Source organism: Lotus japonicus, chromosome 1 (assembly GCF_012489685.1).
Source record: "Lotus japonicus ecotype B-129 chromosome 1, LjGifu_v1.2".
NCBI classification, from domain to species: domain Eukaryota; kingdom Viridiplantae; phylum Streptophyta; class Magnoliopsida; order Fabales; family Fabaceae; genus Lotus; species Lotus japonicus.
In genome coordinates this window covers 130991876-131015287 of record NC_080041.1, presented here as the reverse complement: position 1 = coordinate 131015287, position 23412 = coordinate 130991876, and the positions used below count along the sequence as shown (strand labels likewise).

Sequence of the window (23412 nt, the reverse complement as noted above, 5' to 3'; positions counted from 1 at the left end):
TGGTCGTGCGTTGTTCGTCTATGTACTGGTAGTAAGGTTATTAATCTCTAAAGATAATTACCTAATCTCGTGGAGGGGAGGTAATTTCGTAATGTAATATCGTAACATAATTTCGTAAGAGATTATCCATGCAAAAATAATACTTTTAAAACCATATATAATAATGATGAAATCACACTAATAGTAATAAAAATTATTCAAATCATCCAACAACGACAATTAAAACCATGCAAAAAATTAACAAATATCCAAATTTAAGGTACGTAAGTCATAACAAATTAATGAAATATCAATATAAATTATGATAAATGTAAGACAAGAACAAATAGGTCACTAGAAGTTATGTTAGTGGAACGAACAATGGTTGTGAATGCAAGAATGAGGATTGATTTTGTTAAAAACCTTAAATTAGTGGCTTAAATATTTGAAATGCCCATGTACTACTCATTTTTTAATATTTTAGACCAAGTAAGCTAATCTCGTAATCTCGTGATATTACAAGAGATTAAGAGATATCTCTAGAGATCATCTGAGATATGAAAAAATAGTTATTACTCCATGCTGATCTCATTTTTGGTACCTGATATGGTAATCTCTTACGAGATATCTTTAGCGATTGACAACAATCGTGGAGATTATTCAAGAACCAATTAAATTAATCAACGTCTAATAGAGAAATCATAAATTAAAAGGACGTAAAATATAGAGTTTAATTTTAATGCACTGATAGCAGTGTTTTAAGACTCGGCTCGGTCATCGACTCAGTGAGGGTACTGAGTTAATGAGTCATTGATTCGATTGCTTAACTCGGTATATATTAAAAAATATATAAAAATGTCCATTGCAATGTAAAGTTAAAATAATAATAATAATAATAAAAGACGAGTCTTTATCATCAATATCGGCATGGTATAGTGGTTAAGTCTTTGCCATATTTCCTTCAGGTTCCGTGATCGAACTCCTCTGGTACTGGTTTTTGAAATATTTCAGGTTTTTATTATCTCTAATCAAATGTTGTTAACAGAATATGGGGAAAAAATGAAAAGCCCACTCTAATCAAGCTAGTAACCAACTATTGTGGACAAAATTTAAAACAAAAAGTGAAAGGCCCACTGTATTAATTAATAACTTGTTAGGAAAAGAAAAGCCCACAAAATTAAGGAAAATAATTACCAAAAAAAAGGGTGACTCACCGGTCTGATCGAGCTAATCATCGAACTGGCCGGTTCAAACCGGTTCCAGTCGAGTGGCATGCACAACCGATCAGATGTGACACTCGGACCGGTCTAGTCACCGAGTTCCGGCCTAACCGGTCAGACCGGCCTGTCTGAGTCGAGTTTTAAAACACTGACTGATAGTGTAAGATTGACAACAATGGTTGAGATTATTCAAGAACCAATTAAATTAATCAACGTCGACCATCATTATCCAAGAAACTCATTAGAGTTTCTAATTTAAATTTTGGTAATGTCCCGTCATTTAAACCACTTTAATCAACTCTACTCACTTTTTACTCAAACCCAGCAACTCTAAAAAGTTTCTAAAATGGACCCCACAATATACCTCACTTTTTATAGTTTTATTATTTATATTTCATTTTAATTAATTCTTGTTTTTTATTTATTTTTTAATCATTAAATTTGGAAGAGAAACTTTGAGCAAAGCAAAGAAACTTTGGAGCAAAGTTGCTTGTCACGTGGAGAAACTTCATTTTCTGCAACAGTTAAGAAACTTTATTTCAGATGACGTTACAAAGAAACTCACAAAGTTTCTTTGTTGCAGATGCTCTAATAGAGAAATCATAAAAGGACGTAAAATATATACTCTAATTTTAATGCACTGATAGTGTAAAGTTTTACATCGTCAACCATCATATGTCAAATATATGTCATATCAGTCAATTTATTTAAATAAAAAATCTATCATTTTCACATTCACGAAATCTAACGATTGACGGTATAAAAAAAATTTACACCATCAGTGCATGAAACTTTTTCTCTCACTAACATTTTTTTGCTTTTTGCAACAGTTCAAAAGTGTAGCCAAAGATACGGAAAATGTTTCATAAATTTATGCAACAGTTTTCGATTGTCTCATATTCCGGCGTTACCTATTACTTTTAGCAACAAATTCTCGTACTCTATTGACCCTATGAAAAAACGTAACCTATTGTGTGAAATAGGCAAAAATTATCACGTCATAACTGATCCCCATTATAAAATAAGGAACAATATTTATTTAGTGTTGTGAAAAATTGTGTTGCCTAAAATAAATTCTTTATGGCAACATGCACAAACTGATCCCTGATGTATTTTAGACAATACTTTTGGCCTATTGTATAAAGTCATAAACCAATGTTACCAAAAACATGAAATGGTATAGTGTGTAAAATACATGAGTGGTCTTAAATCACTCATGAGCATAAATTAATCCAATCTTAATTGGACAAACAGAAATTAAGATTAGTATGTATAGAATTTCTTAATTTTCTTTTATAATCATTCATATTGGTCCAGTGGTTTTAAATGCCTCATTTGTGTTATTTTAAATAAATTTTCAGGTCGAAGAAAGTCTAACACAAACTTGTTTACTTTAACTCTATAATCATATTGGCCTTATCTATAGATAGTTTTATTTTAATTTACTAGCCTATAAGTTTGTGTCAATTTAGTTTTGTTATTATGGAACATGCCTTTATATAAATATGCTAATAGACCAAACTAGGCTCTCAACAAAGCCAGGCTAGGCATAGGAAAACCTATTAGATAGACAATATGCTAAACTTATGACTTGAATTTTTTAAGCAGATTAGACTTATTTATGTTAAGTCTAAACCAATTTATTTTTACCCAATTTAGAGTTAAAAATTTGTCTTTATAACTTAGAAACTTCAAAATTCCCTTCTTTAATATCCAAATAGGACATTATGGATTAAGTCATTTGAGATTTCCTCAACAAATACATTCCCATCAATTACTCTAACCCAAACACCCTTTAAAAGTTTTACTGGTGCAAAAAAGATACATTGGACTTCATGGGAACAGGTTTGCAAGAATTCCAAGCTTGGTGGCCTCGGTTTGGGTTTCTTAAGCTGGCGCAATAAGGCTTTGCTTCTTAAATGACTATGGAGATTCGGAAACTAAAGGCAAACCTTATAGAGAAAAGTCATTTGTGTCATAATCATGTTTTTGCATTCTCAAGCGGAAAGCATTAGGCAGTTTTCTCCAATTCTACAAGATATTCTCAAAGTAGCACTGGAAGATACCTTGATTGCCAAAGCCTTTAGGGATGGATGTTTTTGCAGTTTGGGATCAGGTCAAAATATTCGCTTCTGGGTGGACTCTTGGGTTGGCCTAGAGCCCTTACACATTCAATTTCTGAGGCTGTTTGCCCTAGCTTTGGTTTCATAAGACAATTTTTTGGCTGGAAAACGTGAGTCCTTGTTGTTATGTACGAAATGATCAACAGGGTGATCCCGTGCCGCGAAGAGAATAAATTAATTTGGACGGGAAACGTTTCTGGCCTGTTTTCAGTGAAAGGGCTATTGATGTATGTGGAACCAAAGTAGTTCAATTCTTTTGGAAATTGCTTGAGAATCGCATAGTTACCCAATCTAATTTATTGGTGTGTGGTGTCCTCATTGAGAATGGTGGGACGTGTGGTTTCTGTGGACTGGAAATAGAAACCTCGACTCACCTTATGCTGCTTTGCTCTATATCCGGGAGAACGAGAAGGAGTACTATGGTGCTTTCCAAAAGGCATCCAAAATTTGATGCTAGAGTGGCCTGAGTTACGAAAGAAGACTGATAGCTTCCTTTGGGTCCCTTACTCCATTTTCTGGTCCATTGGGTTAGAAAGAAACCAGGTTTTATTCAATATATCAGTCCATCTGTTTTGAAATTTACATCTATCTAGAATATCTTCATGGGTTCATGGATGGTGGAAAAAGTGTATGTTCTCATCCTATGATATTGCTCAACACTTTGGTGATATTAGAATCAAACCTCCCTCCCCTAAAATTCGTTCAAGTATATGGAATGCCCCAGAGTTGAGTTTACTTAAAGTTAACGCCGATGGCTCCTCGAAAGGCAACCCTAGGCCTAGTGGGGCAGATGAAGTGATCCGGAATCATGCTAAGGAATTTGTAGGCTGCTTCTCAGAGGCTTTGGGAATTAGATGGGTCTGTGAAGCAGATGTAATCGCCATCCTTAAAGCCCTTCAATTCTACAAGGAACATGTTCTTCGCCACCTTGTGATCGAATGTGACTCCACACTAGCAGTGGGTTGGACCAACAAAAGCTAACAAACCTTGGAAGCTAGGAAACGAACTGGACATGATTGATATCTTAAGAGAGGTACTGGAAGTCGTGGTGGTGATACACTTCTTCAGAGAAGCTAATTCCATTGCAGATCACCTAGCCAAATCTAGAGTGGAGGAGATCGACTCCTCTTAGTGTTTTCTTTGGTCCAAGCACAACTTGATTATGCTAGTTTTTGTTAGCAGCTTTTATTTTGCTTTTGTTTATGCTACTCTATTGTGTTTTTTGATCCTGTTTTGCTTCTTGTTCCTGTGCCTACTTGAGAGGGATGGTCTCAAGGTTCTTATCTTCAATATAATAATTTTGTTATTTCAAAAAAAAATTAACCTTTTTAATTTTTATTTATAGTTTTTCCAAAGCATAAAATATTTATTTATAGTTTTGGTTCATTTGTTGTTGTCTTATATCACACATCCTCATGTCTTAATATTAATTAATTTCCAATAAATGATTTTTACTCGATTCAAACTTCTTACCAAGAAGTAACTTATTTAGACGTATTGAACAGTTTTACATTAATTTGAAAATAATCAAATAAACATTTATATAGAATAATACAATCAACACTCTAACCTGAGTTCTGAGATATAGAGTTCATCCTAAGTCCTAACCCAAATGAAACATGTAACAATGACAAGATGTTCATCCACTCGCCACTAAAATTTTTCTACATAAAGGCTAAGCGATAAAGACGCGTATTTATTTTCTGAAAATGTAAACGGGATCAAACGTCAAAGTTTTGGACCAGTATGATCATAATCACAACACGAATTGGGTGCTAAAAATGGTAACCCAAGCATTAAGCAAGCCATATATATACTCCTGTGGAGAATTTTTCTTAATTTCTTAAGATATTTTGTTCCTTCGTGGTTGTTTCTGGCCAGTGAAACTTTGCACTGGTCAACACACAATCCCCTGTTTGATCATTTCTTTTTACTAGTCATCAAAATTGAATTTGGCCTCATCAAAAACGCGCACGTACTCACAAACGCGTTAATTTACATAGAATTTTCAATGCTTTCCTTATCTATATATACTCACCACTCTTTCTTCCTCATCACCATCAAATCAAATCAAACCAAATCCTCTATTGCAATTCACAACTTCTCTACAAATATTTTCTGTTCCATTCATTCATTCATCACTCAACTCAACAGTAAACATGGGCAATGACCAACAGCCGTTGAACGGCGCCTACTACGGCCCTGCCATTCCGCCGTCAGGGCAACCACGCCAAAGCCACCACCGCGGCAGAAGCTGTTTCTGCTGCCTCTTCGGCGTCTTATGGAAGATTCTCATAACACTAATCGTCCTTGTTGGCCTCGCAGTTCTCATCTTCTATCTCATAGTTCAACCCCGCCCCTTCAAATTCTACGTCAATGAAGCCAAATTAACTCAATTCGACTACACCAACAACACACTCCGCTACAACATGGCTCTCAACTTCACTGCACGCAACCCCAACAAGAAACTCAGCATCTACTACGACAAAGTGGAGGCTTTAGCATACTATGAGGATTCCAGGTTCGCCAGTGATGATGTCATCACCCACCTGAACTCATTCCGGCAGTACAAGAAGAGCAGCAGCCCCATGAGCGCCACATTCTCCGGCGAACGAGTGATGCTACTCGACAGTGATCAGCTTTCAGAATTAAGCAAAGACAAGAGTGCTGGTGTTTATGACATCTTTGTGAGGCTCAACTTCAGGATCAGGTTCAGGCTCGGGGATTTGATATCCGGCGACTACAAGCCTAAGGTCAAATGTGATCTCAAGGTTCCCTTCAGTAACAATGCGACCTCCACTTTCTTTGCGGTTACCAAGTGCGATGTTGATTTCTGGAACTGAGTATTGGACTTTTCTCCATCTATGCACACTTGGAATTTTCTTCCTTCCTTTACCCATTCTTTTCGATCGGTTCTGGATTATACATTTGTCATTTTTTTATTCATTCCCTAATAATTATATGATGTAATATATACATTTTCATGCAATAAATTTTCTTATAAATAGTTCCATACATGTCAAGTTGGAGAGCATACAAATGAGTATCATCAAGTATCCAAATAAATCCAAAGTAGATCATCCAAATTTACACTCATTCTTTGCTCAGTAACCCACGAATTTGCTTCTTTATAAGCATGTTCTACTGAAATACAATGCATTTCTACCTTGATAAGATCAATAAGATTCAAATTCTTTAAGAGCTCAAGGCCTAATTTCCTTAAAGCAGACCCATCCTAGCTACCGCTAAAGTGGAGCTAGTCACTCTCAATAACAATTCTCTTAAACTGAATTGTCAGCAAAATAAAAGCGCATTGGAGACCACAGGATATGATTACTATCTTGTCATATCTTATCATGTCCTGACCACCAAACAAACCCTTACACATGATAGAGAAGATAGGATAAGGGATATGATAGTGTTATCTTGTTGTTACATTGTTGTCTGCATTTTGTCAAAAACAACCTGATGTCGAAGCAGATGCCTTGACATCTGATTTCGTGAAGCTAGGACATCAGTCCTTTGCTTGGAACGTGATGTGGGCCCTTGAAAATCTTATGAAGATATGTTTTTTAAAGTTACTTGAGGTTCAAGTAGCTGTACCAGAATGGTTTTAATTGTGGGTTGTTATTTGTTGAAACAATCTCTATTAAAAGATTGGTTTCTATCTTTACGTTTGAATTTGGCAACAATATCTTGAAGATTCAGTTTTGATTTGTTGCTGCAATCTGTTACTTCAGCCCAAGAAAACCCTAGTGCCCAAGCCACTGCTGCTAAAGTTTATAAAAGGACAAAGAACTAAAGCTTAAAAAATCACCGAAGCTAATAGAGAGAGATCAAGTGTTTTAGGGTTGTTCATTGTTCTTTGTCCTTATTTCTTGTGAACAAACTTTGCTCCCTGATTCTATAAAGCAAAGTTGTGTTCTATGTTCTTTGATTCTACAAACTCTGATTGTTGATTGTTTGTTACCAATCACTGCGGCAGTGATTGAGAGAAAGGGAGAGGAGGGGCTCTCATACTTAGGTTGAGATACTAAGTAGAAATACACTGTGTAGATTAGGAAGTGAACTATGAACTGTGGTGTTCATGAGTGTCTGTAATTCCTGAATCTTGAGATAGTGGATTTCCTTTCTTTGGGTGCGAACCCTCCAAACGTAGGTGAAAGTTTTTTACTAAACTGGGTTACCAATCCTCTGTATTCTTCTTTTTTAATTTGCTGGTTTTGTTACTGTTAGTCAATTGTCGAACCGGTTGTCCCAGCATCGCGTTCGACATCTGTCCTGTGCGAGAACCGTAATTACAGTTATCATATCTTGCTGGCGCAACAAGCAACATATTACAACATGATGGGATTACTGCTATCATATCATGTCTGATTATCCTGTCCACCAAACGAGCCCTAAGATTACAAAACAGATAGTATATATATATATATATATATATATATATATATATATATACATACACGCATGTGTGTGTGTGTTTTCTTATTTCTCATTGTTCATGAAGTGAACTTTGGAAAGACCTGGCTTTTACTTGCCTATATATGTGTCAACAAAACTAACTTAATTTCCTTAATTAGCACAAGTATCCAAGTGTGGGATCATGTATTTAACTCGTTCTGGTTGATACTTACATAGTAACTCCATGTTATGGACTTATGGATAGTACTTTCCTTGTTGAGAGTGATTAATTTACGGTCCTCTAAATTGTGATTAAATGGAGTAAGTCATCACCATTTTTGCATTAATAGTTAATGTTAGCGTTAGTCGTAGTCGATGCTAAATAGAGTTAATTTATACTACTGGTGTTAACTTTTAGGAATTTGCATCGGCATATGTCTCTGCGAGTGATAAAGGTTTTTTCCTTGTTAGTACTACTTTTGAACTAAACCCTTATGATTCAATCATAGCAAAGCAGATACGGGTTTATCGTCCTCAGGGATTGTGTGAACATTAGTTCCACCAGTTAAACATTGATCTGAGCGGATACAAAGATGTTTGATAAATTGTTTTTGTGATTTTGAATATAAAAGAAAACAGTAAAAGAAGGTTTACTGAGGTAACAAAGAAGAAAACGTATTTAGATATGTCGTCACCTAATCCTTTGATTGTTTTCAACTCAAACACTTATGTAATGGTTCATTTCACTTATGATGCCGAGAGCTATCCACCTAACTATCCCTAGCCTAGGTGAATCTATCAGTTGGAATTCCTAGACGTAATCCCTTACCATCTAGAAAACCCAAAAGGAATAATATAACTCAAGTTCTCTCTCAAAGACATTCCCAATGACCAATCTATCCTAGGCTTGCGAATCTCCGTTCTCACCCGGAAACTCCTGTTAGAACTCAGAACCCCACCTGTCACGTGGAAATCCACTATTGCTCTTACCTAAGATATTCTCACCTTAAGACAATTGGTTCAGTGATTGGTTTCTCTCTTGAACCGGACATGCATTTATCTCCCGATCTCATGCTAGTCCTCGGAAATCTAACGCAAATCACTGATACTTGAAGCACATAAAGCAAAACTTTAACACACAAATTGTGACCTAAGACATAGGTGTTCTACCTTCATTGAACTAAGCATACACTAATTCATATCAACCTTCCGATCTATTTATAAATTAGTGAACTCTTTTGATTATCAATTGATTGGTTAGAAGCATGAAGCATAGAAAGAAACACCATACATGAAAGATTATCATTTACATTCATGAAAAGAGTTTACAACAAATCAAAGAATCAAGTTTCAATAATCTAAATACAAAAATAGAAACAACATGTACAAGGGATAAGGAAGAAGAGATGAAACCCAGAAGAACGACGAAGGATCTACGGCGATGGAAGCTTTCCCAAGCTTTCCATCGCCTCCGAGAGGTTGTCACGGTCCTTCGGCGGTCGCCGCCACGCTCCGGAGCTTCAATCTTTCAATCCTAGACCCAGGGACCCTTCCTCCATGAAGCCCAGCCTCCTATGAATGTTTTAGGGAGGAAAAAATGGAAGAGATATGGAAGAGATTTCGTGGTCTGGCCTTTTATAGAATTTCTGGCCGACCTTAGTTGGCTCAAGCCAAGCTAAGTTGGCTCGAGCGAACCTTTCTTCATGCTGAAGTAGTTAAGACCGCCTTCAGTCCGCTCAAGCTAACTCAAGTTAGCTCAAGCGAACTATGCTGAAAATCTACTGTAAAGTGGTGGCTTGAGCCAACTTTTGAGCGAACTCTTTCCTTTGCTTATTTTTCAGCTCTGTTTCCAGTCCGCTCAAGCTAAATTTGAGCCAACTTTCCTCACTTTATTTTCTTGCTCAAGATTCAAGCCTTCTTCAAGTGATCATCTTACTCCTACATCAAAATTAAGACATTAAATATTAAAAGCATAATATTTACATTATTTTTATGCTAAGACTAAATATTTTCTAAGCAAGCTACTTTGGGGATAAAATGATCAACAATGCAAGCATACTAGTCAAATAAGTGCCTATAATGATAATGAAAAACACGTAAAAATTGCACTTATCAGCGAGTTGAGTCAGCTTTGAGTCGGCTAACCCGATGTTAATACATAGCTTTGACCCTTTTAACATTCATGCAACGCCGACATTAAGTCGGCGTTAAAATAGATGTAGAGTTATTTTTGACTTGTTACTGTTAGTTTTATAGGCGTCTGTTTTTTATTAACGCTAATCGACAAGCTTGTTGTGCGAATTTGTGGCTGAGACTGCTATTCGAAAATGCATGCATATTTTGTAATCAATTTATTATAAGAAATGTAATTATTGATATGGATTCCTCCCTCGCAGTTGGATGGGTTAATGAGAAGCAAAATCACCCTTGAAAGATGCTAAATGAGTTGAACAAAATTGATCATCGATCTAAGAAAGGATCGACATTGGATATATTGAGATGGTCCGCATCATTCGGGAGAAAAATAAATTGGCTGACTACCGGGCCGAGCAAGGGGGGATAGAACCCCCAAGTTATGGACTTATAAATTAATGGAAATCAAGCATAACTCTATAATACACATTTGAGAGGGATGTTCCCAAGTCTGCTCAATCTTTAATAAATTTAGGGCCCGTTTGGTACGTTGTATAGTATAAGGCCTGATAGTATAAGACCAGATTGTATTAGGCCCGATAGGATAAGGTCTGATAAAATTTTAATATTATACAACGTTTGGTCATACACTGTATAATGTGGTAGTGGTGGTATTGGAAGGTGATTGATGTATAAGCGTTTATACAATACAATGTGAGCATCAAACAATGTATAAGCTCATAATGTATTGAATAAACTTATACTATCACGTCTAATACGGTGTACCAAACGAGTCATTACGCTTTTGTTGTTTAAAAAGAAACACAAAATGACAGCGGCATAATTTGCTATAAATTAGGTTATCTATGTAATTCAAGTGTGTAATTTTTCCTCATTTTAAGTAGCCAATGATGTTCAAGATAAATGATTTTTTATTTTTATAAATAATTCTTTTAGCATTGCTATTAAACACGATTATTGAGCCCACAATACGACATGATCAAATTCATGACAAATCAAAATTTTAAATAATATAATAAAAAAATATGATGCTAAAAAATGAAACCTGAAAGTATAAAGACATACAAGGTCGTGCCTTGTTTGTCGCGTAGAACAACATTTTCCTAATTCTTTGGTGCACTAACATTAAGTTTTTTTGAAAGAACTAAGATGATGTTAAGTTACCGATATAAGTAATACACAAAAATTACCCACAAACTCAATATAAATATGTTAAAAGAATGGTAATGAATTCCTCTTCTTAAAATCGATCTTCAAGTGTATATAAAAAATGAATGCTTATTCCCGTACAGGGGGCGGGCTAGTGGATACATTAAATTAAAAATGGCGACAAGGCTGACTCCAACAGCCGTATGAATTTTTCTTGTTTCCCTTGTTCGTGGTTGTTTCTGGTTTCTGGTTGTGAGTTGTGGCAGCGTAAAGTAAACTCGTTCGACAATCTACATCAACTTTGCATCGGTCAACACATTGAAGCTAGCTGCATTCATCAATACCCTTATAGTGGCAAGTAATTTAATTTAATTAGGCAAATGTCCAAACGCGCAGACTTAATTATTCGATCATTCTTAACCGCGTCCTACTCCTATATCCAATTATATATTATATATTAATGGCTGCCTTCAATACTTCTACTTCTATATATACGAACCACTACCTTCAAACCAAATCAAATCAAGTCCTCTCTATTACAATTCATCACAACTTCTCTTCATCTCAACCTTCACTAATTTTCTCCGCATCACATCACACTCACATATAATCTTGTGTTCAACTCATTGATCATCAGTAGTGCTCAAGATTTTCAGACATGGCCAATGACCAACAGCCGTTGAACGGCGCCTACTACGGCCCCGCCATTCCGCCGTCAGGGCAACCACGCCACAGCCACCATCGTGGCAGAAGCTGCTTCTGCTGCCTCTTCGGCGTCTTCTGGAAGATTCTCATAACACTCATCGTCCTGGTTGGCCTCGTAATTCTCATCTTCTATCTCATAGTTCAACCCCGCCCCTTCAAATTCTATGTCAATGAAGCCAAATTAACCGAATTCAACTACACCAACAACTCCCTCCGCTACAACATGGTGCTCAACTTCACCGCCCGCAACCCCAACAAGAAACTCAATATTTACTACGACAAGGTGGAAGCTTTAGCATTCTACGAGGATTCCAGGTTCGCCAGTGATGATAAAGTCATCACCCACATGAACTCATTCCGTCAATACAAGAAGAGCAGCAGCCCCATGAGCGCCACTTTCTCAGGCCAGCATGTGATGGTGCTCGACAGTGATCAGCTTTCAGAGTTAAGCAAAGATAAGAGTGCTCATGTTTATGACATTTATGTGAAGCTTCACTTCAGGATCAGGTTCAGGCTCGGGGATTTCATATTCAATAACGACCTCAAGCCCAAGGTCAAATGTGATCTCAAGGTTCCCTTGGATTCTAATGCTACCTTCACTTTCTTTGCGGTTACCAAGTGCGATGTTGATTTCTGGAACTGAGTATTGGACTTTTCTTCATTTTGTTTTGTTTTTCTTTGTTTAATTCGTACTTCTAATAATACTTGAATGTGATTCTTTTATTTTATTCTTCATTCTTTGATTGTATGATGTGTGTAGAGCAATAAAACTTCAGATTTTGTATTCTAGTATATTGTCTATTGTTTTAATTTATGGTTCGACTTCAAAACAGATAAAGTCTCTCTCTGTTTTCTTATATATTGCTTAATTCTTCAGTTCTCACGTTACCATCTCCTAAGAGAGAAAAAAGAAGAAGAAAAAAAACTCATCTAATCCTTAGCCAATAGTTCAATTTTCAATATTTTTAAAGACTCATCGGATCCTTAAGCATTAGTCAATAGTTCAATTTCTGGGCAGTGTTTATGTAGAATGATTTGTTGGTCGAGTTTTACTTACTTAATATGATATTTGAATTTCAATAGGATTAATTAATCTCATGACGGACGGCAGTGAGATAAATTAGAGACTCATCTAATCCAATTGTGTTGGGTGTTTGTTTTTCTTGGTAAAGTTTGAATTTTTGTCTAAGTTTGATTTTTTTAGCTAGGTCGTGACCAAAATCAGAGCTTGAATATGAGTGGTTATGGTGAAATCCGGTGAGAATAGGAGAAGAAGGTTTGAGTCGAGAAGAAAATCTAACATTTTAGATTAAATTATGGTTCCTTTAAAATTCGTAAAATTGGTTTTAGTACCTCAATGACATGTCACTCATCACTCCATCTCTCACATGATGTGGCAAGGGATGTAAGCTTGCCACAAAGTCACTCATCGGATACATGAGCAACTCAAACTCGTTGATGACTAAAATTTAAAAAAAAAATCAAAAGTTAAAGGACCAAAATGTACCTTTTCTCCAATGAGGGACTAAATTTGGATGATGGTATAGTTTGAAGGATCGACCAGAGTTAACCTAAAAATAAGTTATAAAATATGCTCGATCCTCAATCGGAGTTGACATAAAAACTAGATATATAGTTAATCATAATAATAATAATAATAATAATAATAATAATAATCTTATATCTCGTCTTTTATTTTTCTTCATTGCCTTTAGTTTTGTGTTTTACGGGGCTCTGACAGAACTTTTACTAAGGAGGTTAATCACTATTGCGGATAGTATTAGTGACGATTAATAATTTAGTTACTATTACGAATTTGTAATAGTGCCGATTTACTTGAGATGCTTGTTTAGCTTTTGACAGAGTCGATAGTTCACTGAAAATAGGGGTAACAGAGCAAGTGAATGACAAGATTTTCAAGAAAATTAGGCTTGAGTCTTAGTTTTCATGTCAAGTATGCTTTATTTTTTTATAATTTTTGCTTGTGTTTTTGTGTCCGCATGTTATGTTGGATTGTGAATTTGTGAGTAAGCAAACTAGCTATGTGTTATGAATTATGATGTTTCCTTTGGTAGCATTGCCATAGAAGGAAAAATATAATCCATCAAGGAGAGAACGTAGCAAAGTTAATCAGAGAAAAACAAAGGAAAATCAACACACAAAAAGGCCTTTTTGTGATTGTTTTTTTAGCCCATTTTCACTTGTAGCACATTGTTTATTGCTTTATGGAGTTTTATTTTCTATCTATTTGATCATTTTGATGTAAGTGTCTAACAATTCATTTAAAAAGAAAAACTTATGGAATATGGATGACCGACCCCTTCCACAGTTCAACCTTCTCTGCCTATTTAATTAAACTTCACATCAAAGCCATTAATTAACATTAAAAATTATCCATGTATAATAAATTAATAATCACCCAGGAAATTAACATGAAAATATCTACCAAAAAAAAAAAGGAAATTAACATGAAAATGAAAGCATACAATAGTCAATGCCTGTGGAAGTTAGCAGGTTGGGAAGTTTCAAGGAAACAGCCTTGTGTAGACGGCAAACGGTGAAATTGTACACGGCTACACGCGCCGCGCGCACAGTTAACAAGCAATCCAAAAGCAAGCGCGTTTTAAGAAGAAATCAGAAAAAATTGAACTACTCCCACGACCCCACAAGCCGTAAAAACAACGCGCTTTTTCAACTTCACCTCTTCATTTCCTTCATCTATAAATCAAAATTCCCAATTCCAATTATCACAACAAAACAAAGCCTCTTGCATTTCCATTAAATTTTTTAATTAAATTCACTCATAACTGAAACTCTGCCCGCTTTTCAATTCATCCACCATGTCAAACCTGAACGGAGCTTATTACGGCCCCGCCGTCCCTCCGCCCAAAAAAACCTACCACCGCCCAAGCCGAGGCGGCGGCGGATGCTTCGAGTGCTGCTGCGGCTGCATCTTCAGCCTCATCTTCAAACTCATCTTCACCGCCCTCATCATCATCGGCATCGCCGTCCTCATCTTCTGGCTCATCGTCCGCCCCAACGTCGTGAAGTTCCACGTCACCGACGCCACGCTCACGCAGTTCAACTTCACCGGAAACAACACGCTCAACTACGATCTCACCCTCAACATCACCGTCCGCAACCCAAACAAGCGCCTCGGGATCTACTACGACTACATCGAAGCGCGTGCGATGTACCAAGACGTTAGGTTTGATACCGAATTCTTCGATCGGTTCTACCAGGGACACAAGAAAACCAACGTGATCAGTCGCCAGTTTAAGGGTACGCATGTGGTGCCGCTCGGTGCTGAGGAGACGAAGGAGTTGAATAAGGATAAGGAAGATGGGGTTTATGGGATTGATGTGAAGATGTATCTGAAGGTGAGATTCAAATTGGGCGTTTTCAAGACCAAGACGCTTAAGCCCAAGGTTACTTGTGAGCTGCGCGTTCCTCTGAAATCCGCCGGTGGCGGTGGTGGTGGTGGTGGCTTTGAAGTCACCAAGTGCGACTGGGATCGTTGATGGATTTAATGGCGCCGCCGTTATCATACCCGACCCGACCCGATTCTATATCATCTTTTGGTTTGACTTTGACTCTTGATGCGATATATTTGTTTATTGGTTAGAGTTTTTGGCCATTCAGGGATTTGAGTACACATTATATTATGATTATTATGCATTTCATTATAGTATCATCCTCTGAGGCTCTGACTCATTCCATTAGGTGGAGGGGATTTTTAAATTTTGGTATCTTACTACTTGTTATTTGTTCATAAATAAATATATATGATTTTATTTCTTCTCTTTCGTAAACTTGTTTCCCAAGTTGCTTGTGATTGCCAAGTGAATTTATAGATTGTTTTGTTAGTTAGAAAGTAAGCATACTTTACTTGATATATTCAAAAAAATTAAAGTAAGTGGATTGATGGAGTGATTGAATATTAAGTTGATTGACGTAGTGATTGAGATCTTTATCTATTAAATAAATGGTTCAGACAATCAGGTGATTTCAACTCTTCAAAATAAGAAAATAATACTCTATTTATACAAATATCTATTGAAAGTAATGAAATTAAATTGTCTTTAACAATATAAGTTAATGTACTTGGAAATTTTAAAAGAAATTGTCTTTAACAATATAAGTTAATGTACTTGGAAATTTTAAAAGACGCAAGCTACCCGGCCTATGCGAAGCCTTTATCTTGAGAATCTACCAACTTCAGCCTTTAAGAAAGCTGTAATGGATGACTTCAATAATCTCTTGCTATATGTTGGTGTACATCATATCCAACAAGCTCAACCGTGTATCAGCTGCACTGTGAGTTTGTAGCGCAAAATGTGAAAATTTAGTTTTACCCCTATGATGCAATGGGTTTGAGTTGTTTGTTTCCTTACAGCTGAGGATGCATCAATTGCTCTTTCTTTTGATGGCAGTGTACTGTGTGGCTCTGTTGTGAAAATTAGACGCCCTAAAAGTGGACAATGATAATACAAATTTAATCAAGCTATAAGTTTAAAGTTGTCATGCATTTGACTGAAGAATGCATATGGAAATTAAAACAAGACAGTTACAAAATTTATTTGTCTTTATAACTGTATAGTGGTTATAGAATTCAAGCACACCATCAAATAAAAAATTGGGTAACTAATAAATTTATTAGCCTTGATTGCCATGGTAAAACATTGAAAGAAAAGTGGTGAGTAAAATAATATTTATTAATTGGGGCTAGGAAATTTGTTATGCTATAGAGCATTATGCAATTCAAGAGTAAGTTCTAAAGACCTTAAGAGCAGTTGAAGGTGAAATAATAGCAGCATCAAGTGTACAGATTATTTAAGGTCTCAGTCAGTCAAGGGCATTTATTCTAGGTAAGCTCCTCTCTACTATTATTGATCAAATTCCCTTTGCAGGTAAGACATTGAGTTGAAGAAGTGAAAGAGGGGAGAGGGATGTGCCTTGGTGAAAAAGCAAGAGCTTGGAGCTGCTAAGAAGAAAATAGTAGAGAATCGTGAGATGATCTACAATAGGACTAAGCAGTGCATGAAGGAGTGCAATGAGAAAGAAAGGGAAATGATTCAATTGAAAGGCTGATTTTATGTTGATCCTAATGATAAGTTGTCTCTTATTTATTATTGGAGGATTTTGCAGCTATTGCGTTTGAGACAGATTTTTAATGTTTTTTTTATTGAAGTTAACAAACCAACAATGAAAATGCTGCATAATGCATAGTTGAGCCCAAATATGAAGAGTTTAGGTATGGAAAGTTGAACCAACAGAGAAGATATGGAAAGTTGAACAAGCAAATAATTGCTCTGGCTGATAACTCTGTTATTGAGGGGGCTCTGGGTAAGTATGGCATTATGAGACCTTATCCATGAGATCATGATTGGTGGACTTCATTTTAAGGAGGCAAACAACCTTCCTTCGACCATTTTAGCTTAAGGCTCCTTTGGGGCACTTGAAGAAGAAAAGGAACCACTATGTTGAAGGGGGTGATGTCGAAATCAGAGAGAATGAATTAAACTGTAGTAATTAATTAGGGCTAATAAATCTTTAAAAGGCTTTAGAATAAGATTAAACAATTTTGTATTTGAAATTTTGGAAATAGCACTTTTTTGGCTTTCAAAAATCATTTTGCTAAGACTGAATTTGTTTTTCATATTTTAAGTGTACGTGATGAGTTTCATATGTTATTATATGTCTATGAACATTAATAATATAAACATGAAAACTACTGGCTAAAATTTATTTATAAATGGTCAAAATTCAATGATTAATGACAAATAATCATAAAATTAGAACAAAAAACTATGATGAATGTGTTGTATAAGGAATAAAAAAATAGAAATAAAAATTTCAATAACTAAAATAAAGATTAAAGGCTAAATAGCACTTTTGGTCCCCCACGTTTCAAAAATGTGCAATCTTAATCCCCCACGTTTAAAAATAGCATAATGGTACCTCAACGTTTAGCTCCGTTAGCAGTTTTGGTCCCTAAGCTAATTTGCCGTTAGAAACTTAACGTTTTTGTTTGACATGGCATTTTTTTTTTCTGATGTGGCATTCAGACATAACATGTGAGGATCACGTGAGTCTTATCCTAACCTAATCCATTCCCAATTGCAACTTGGTTCCAAATCGCGACGGTGACGACCAAATCGAGAGGAACGAAGCCCGGCGGTCGTGAAGGAACTGCGATTGCGAGTGTGAGAAGACGGTTTCTGGGTAAGAAGGTCATCGGTGGTGAGAAGGTGGTCCGAAGGCAAAATCGAGAGGAAGGAAATGGCGACCGACAAAAAAGGTGTGTCGAAGAAGACCCCTCGAAGGCCAAAGAAGAAAACTCCGACAAAAGAGACGGTGGTCCCAGAGACGGTGGTCCCAGAGAAGATGGTCCCAGAGAAAACTCCGTTTTCAAAATTGGACTTTTGGCTCAATGGAGATTTGCCCGCAAACTATGTTTCCAGGTATATATTTTATCCTTTTCTCTATCTTGTGAGTCATGGTTGTTGAAGGATTTAAGTGCATTGATGTATATTATTTAAGTAGGTGCCTTTCCTAGTCAGATTCTCTATCCTTTTCTCTGCTTTGTGCTTGCATGTGGTCCACGAGATTCCCTCTTCCACTAAAGTTTACAAAGTTTATTGTATTCTATTGTATTGTCTCTTCTGCAGGCCTACTGCTCCCCATAAGATAACCATGAGTGTGTATCATGGGGGTGAATTGACATTTGACCCAACTATGCCCTATCCAAGTGGGCTTTGCGAAGTCTGGCATCCGTATGATGTGGATCTCATTTCATCCATTGAATTGGGTAAGATTGTAAAATACCTGGGATATGCCAGGTTCAAATGTTTGTGGTATAGGCATGTTCAAAGTGATGGCTCTGTCAGCTTTAGTCCACTTTCCAATGATGAAGAGGTTAGACAATTCATTGAAGATGTTAAAGATATAGCTGAAGTTGATCTATATGTTGAACACATAGTGGAAGAGGCAGATATTGTTCCTCTAATTGCTTACAAGAGTGCTGAAGATACTCCTGATGTGTTGCAAGTTGATTCTGATAGTGATGATGAGGTATTGCAAGACAAAGAAACTGAGGCTGTTCAAGTGAAGGAAGCTGAGTCTCAGGCAGTACAAGACAAGCTTCCTGAGGTTGTTCAAGACTTTGATGGTGAGGTAATTCAAGAGAAGGAGACTGAGACAGTCAAAGAGGCTGAGTTAGTGCAAGACAAGGAGGCTGAGGTAATGAAATTATGAATGAAATTTTTGTCTAAGTTGAAATAAAGTTAATATAATCTTTAACTTGTCATGAAAAAATAGCTTGATCCTGTGTTAATGTTTATGATAATCCTCAGGTTCTTCAATCTGAAAGGGGAATAGGTGCCGAGGTAGTGCAAGACAAAGAGGCTGAGATTATTCAAGACAAGGAGGCCGAGGTAAGGAAATTATGAGACAATTTATGAATTAAATTATGTTTAAGTTGTTTATGTAAGTTATGTAAATTAAATTATGATGAACAGGTTGATGTTGTGGAAAAAGACAAGGGGGTAGATAAGGGAAAAAGAAAGTCCAGTCAGGTTGTTCTCAGTGATGAAGATGATAATTCTGATGCTGAATTTGATCCAGATGATGAAGACACACCCTCTGATTTTTCAATGGATGACAGTGATTATGAAGAAGATTGGGATTGGCTCTGCGTGCTTCCTAAAGAGTCTCTGTTGAATATACCTGAGGCCACTCCAGATCCAACTTTTGCAGAAGATTCTACTGAGCCATATACACAAGCTGTGAATGAGTCAAGTAACCAGGAGCCCAGTACATATGAGGACTTTCAAGATGAGGATGGTGATTCTGAGGACTTAGAAAGTCCATCAGAAAGTAATGATGAAGGAAAAGGTTCAAGGAAATATCCTAAGTTCAAGCCTACTGCAGATGAGGATTTTGTCCACCTTGAGTTAGGTATGACTTTCAACAACAAAGATCAGTTTACAGATGCTGTCAAGGATTTTGCAATTCAAACGAAGAAGAATCTGACAATAACAAAAAATGATAAAAAGAGGGTGGTGGTTAAATGTGTTGATGAGTGTCCATTCTACATGAGAGCAAGCAAGACTCCCTCAAGGCCTACATGGCAAATTGTAAGCTTCTGTAACAACCATAATTGCTGCAGGCTAGCCACTAACAGGCAGGCAACGACATTTTGGCTTGCTAAGAAATTTATGCAAATTCTGAGACACACACCAGATCTGAAAGTGAGGGGCTTGATAGAGGAGGCAAGGCTCAGGTGGGGCATTGTGATAGGGAGGTTCAAGGCTTACAGGGCAAAGGTGAAAAGTCTGGAGATGTTGCATGGTGCAAGTATGGAGCAATACAGTCATCTGAGGCAGTATGCTGCTGAATTGCTGAGAAGCAATCCTGGGTCCACAGTCGTTATAAAATCAGCAGTGGGAGTACATGGGCCAGTCTTTGAGAGGATCTATGTCTGCTTTGAAGCTACTAAGACTGCATTTGCCAAGCATTGTAGACCCTTAATTGGGTTGGATGGCTGCTTCCTTAAGGGACTGTATGGTGGTCAACTTCTCACAGCTGTAGGCAAAGATGGAAACAACCAAATGTTTCCAATAGCATTTGCAGTAGTGGAAGCTGAAACTAAGGATTCCTGGACTTGGTTCTTGAACATTCTTCTACATGATCTGAATAGTGTTAAACCTCAAAATTGGGCATTCATCTCTGACCAGCAAAAAGTATTTGGTTCTTTACCTCTAGTCTCATTTAAATTTAGCCTTTAGTTTTATTGTGTGGTTTGTTGATTAACTTTTTTTATTGTTAGGGATTGGTGCCTGCTATTGCTGAACTGGGTCCAGATACTGAACACAGATTGTGTGTCAGACACTTATACAGTAATTTCAGGAAGAGGTTCCCAGGAGAAGAGTTGAAGAATGCTTTATGGGCTGCTGCAAGGGCTAGCACAGAACCACAATGGAAAAATGCTATGGACAACATGAAAGAATTGAATCAAGATGCTTGGCTGGAAATGATGCATGTACCTCCTAAGATGTGGACAAGATCAGCTTATAGCACACACACACACTGTGATCTCCAGGTTAACAACATGTGTGAGGCATTTAATAGGACCATCCTGGAGCATAGAGACAAGCCTATTATTACTCTGCTTGAGGGGCTCAAATTTTACCTCACCAATCGCATTGTGAAGCAGAATGATCTAATGCTTAGGTGGAGAAATAGTCAGTTGTGTCCACTGATTCAGAAAAAGCTTGATACAATAAAGGACTATTCAGAAGGCTGGAGACCTAACTGGAATGGTGACACTGTACATGGACTATTTGAAGTTGAGAGGGACAAGGATAAGTATGCTGTCAATGTTGCTCTCAGGTCATGCGCTTGTAGGAGATGGGACCTGACTGGGATTCCCTGTGTGCATGCTCTGGCTTGTATGTGGTATAATCACCATGTTCCAGAGAATATGTGGACATGGCATACAGGTTAAGAACTATCAATTTTGTCTTAATTAATACTGCATTATGTTGATAAACAAAGTTAAGAACTAACAACTTGTTTGTATTTTTTTCAGAAGGCACACATTTCTGAATACCTACTCCCACATAATCCTCCCAAACAATGGGCCCAAATTATGGCCAGAAGTGGAAGCTGCACCTCTAAATCCACCTTATGTGAGGAGGGCCCCGGGAAGGCCTAAAAAACAGAGGAACAAAGCAAATGATGAGCCTAGGAACCCTAATAGGCTGAGGAGGATTAATTCCACTGTGAGATGTAGAAGGTGTGGAGAGCCTGGACACAACAAGAGAACCTGCAAAGGTAAAACTGCAGCTGATAGGACAATCCCAGTAGGAGGCAATCAGGTAATGAATTTAATTGTGCTTATCAATTAAATTTTGTTAAAGTTGTGAATTTACTTATGTGGATTGTATTTGATTACAGGCAAATACTCAAGTTCTTCAACCTGAACAAAGAAGGACTCAAGGTACGGGGACTAGAACTAGAGGTCAGAGGAGGAATGCTCAATCTGAACCAGGGGAATCTTCAGCTCAAGGTGCTGCAAATTATCAGCCTGCACCCACTCCTCCAGCAAATTTCCAGTCTCAACAAACTGCTGCTCCATCTTCTCAGCCTCAGCACATAGCTACTGCATATTCTCAACCTGCACCTACTGCGACAACATCCCAGCCAAATGCACCAAGGAGGAGAGGAAGAAAGAGGAATGCAGAAGCAATTAGTGGCACTCAGTAGTGTTTTGGATTGTGTGTTCAGATTAGTGTTTTGGATGGTCATGTAATGAACCTATTGTCCTGTGGATGGTGTTTTTATATATATGTTTTGGATGGTCATGTAATGAACCTATTGTCCTGTGGAAGGATTTATGTATCTTTCTGGTATAGACCAATTATGTAGTGTTTCTGGTTGTGTTTTTGGACCAACTTTGTTGAACAGTATATAGCATTGTTGGTGGCTGACTTTGATTATATATGACAAATGTTGGTGGCAGTTTATTAGTTTTTGAGGTCAAGTTATTTTTTGAGGTGAAGTTATTTTTTGGATACATTTAACCACAGACTTAATTGCATAACATTGATCTTAATAGAAACATATTGGCCAAACATATTTGATGAAATTTCATTTCTTGCATCAAATTGAAGTACATTAACTTTCTGCTTGGATTTTTTCCCATCTAACTGCAAGTACATTCACTTACAGGATACATGTTCTGCCCCCCTTACTTATCTAACCCCAAACTAGTATTTCTACTTCCTTACATAAGCTACCAACAACACAAGGATCACAAACATTGACATGAACAAAGAGGCAACTAGGATCCTCTCTTTCTTCTGCAGCTCTTCATTCTTCTTGGTTAAGACAACAATCAACTTCTTCTCCCTAGCATTACAATTGTCATCATCAGCATCATGCCATTGGAAGAAGTTGCATACCTTCTTACGATGCACCTGTAATTTTAAGTTAGTTATACAGATCAGGGAAGAAGAAATTAGTCACTGATTCAATAACCAATTAACCATACAAACCTCAAACAGCCCACAACCATAAAACCTCCTTCCACGATTGACCCCAGTCCATGTTGTCACCAATGGACTTTGAACACCACAATCACACAGCACTATGAAGGTGTGAAAAACGACTAGAAGGGGGGGTTGAATAGCGTTTTTAATATAAAAACTTTCCCCTTAAGATTTAAAGTAAATCTTTTCGGTTTCTCTAAGATAGATGGTGCAGCGGATAAAGATAGAGAGAAGAGAGAAGCACACAAGTATTTTATCCTGGTTCACTTGATAAATCCCTCAAGCTAATCCAGTCCACCCGTTAAGGTGATTTCTTCCTTCTTAGAATGAAGGCAATCCACTAATCAGATAATTGTTACAACTGCACTTGAAACCTACAAGTGACTAACAATACACTGACTTAGCTATCACTAAGATTCACTCTCTTAGTCTTCTCTAGGATCCGATCAACCTTGATCTCCTAAAGGAATCACCACTAAGATTCACTCTCTTAGTCTTCTTAAGGATACTGACCTACCCGGTCCCTTAAGGAAAATCAAACAACTGTTTGAGGTTGGTGTTTACAAAGGTTTGCTTCTAAATAAGCTGAGTGTAAACCAAATAAGAATAGATGAAGAAAGTAGA

The 23412-nt window shown here is 37.1% G+C and overlaps 4 protein-coding genes and 1 pseudogene across 4 annotated transcripts; all 5 read left to right on the top strand.

Moving 5' to 3' along the window:
• Positions 1–5371: 5371 nt before the first annotated feature.
• Positions 5372–6329, top strand: LOC130730804 (NDR1/HIN1-like protein 10). The gene has a single exon (XM_057582917.1). The coding sequence runs from the start codon at positions 5482–5484 to the stop codon at positions 6163–6165; it is 684 nt and encodes a 227-aa protein (XP_057438900.1). The 5' UTR covers positions 5372–5481; the 3' UTR covers positions 6166–6329.
• A 5205-nt stretch (positions 6330–11534) lies between these two features.
• On the top strand, positions 11535–12523 carry LOC130730803 (NDR1/HIN1-like protein 10). Its single transcript, XM_057582916.1, has one exon. The coding sequence runs from the start codon at positions 11688–11690 to the stop codon at positions 12375–12377; it is 690 nt and encodes a 229-aa protein (XP_057438899.1). The 5' UTR covers positions 11535–11687; the 3' UTR covers positions 12378–12523.
• Positions 12524–14470: 1947 nt separating this feature from the next.
• On the top strand, positions 14471–15546 carry LOC130730802 (NDR1/HIN1-like protein 3). Its single transcript, XM_057582915.1, has one exon. It carries the CDS (start codon positions 14575–14577, stop codon positions 15253–15255), a length of 681 nt encoding a protein of 226 aa, XP_057438898.1. The 5' UTR covers positions 14471–14574; the 3' UTR covers positions 15256–15546.
• A 373-nt stretch (positions 15547–15919) lies between these two features.
• LOC130725855 (60S ribosomal protein L7-2-like) lies at positions 15920–17337 on the top strand (annotated as a pseudogene).
• Positions 17338–19695: 2358 nt separating this feature from the next.
• Positions 19696–21242, top strand: LOC130725844 (uncharacterized). Its single transcript, XM_057577038.1, has 2 exons — positions 19696–20478; positions 20565–21242. The coding sequence occupies exons 1-2, from the start codon at positions 19696–19698 to the stop codon at positions 21240–21242; spliced, it is 1461 nt and encodes a 486-aa protein (XP_057433021.1).
• The last annotated feature ends 2170 nt before the right edge of the window (positions 21243–23412 follow it).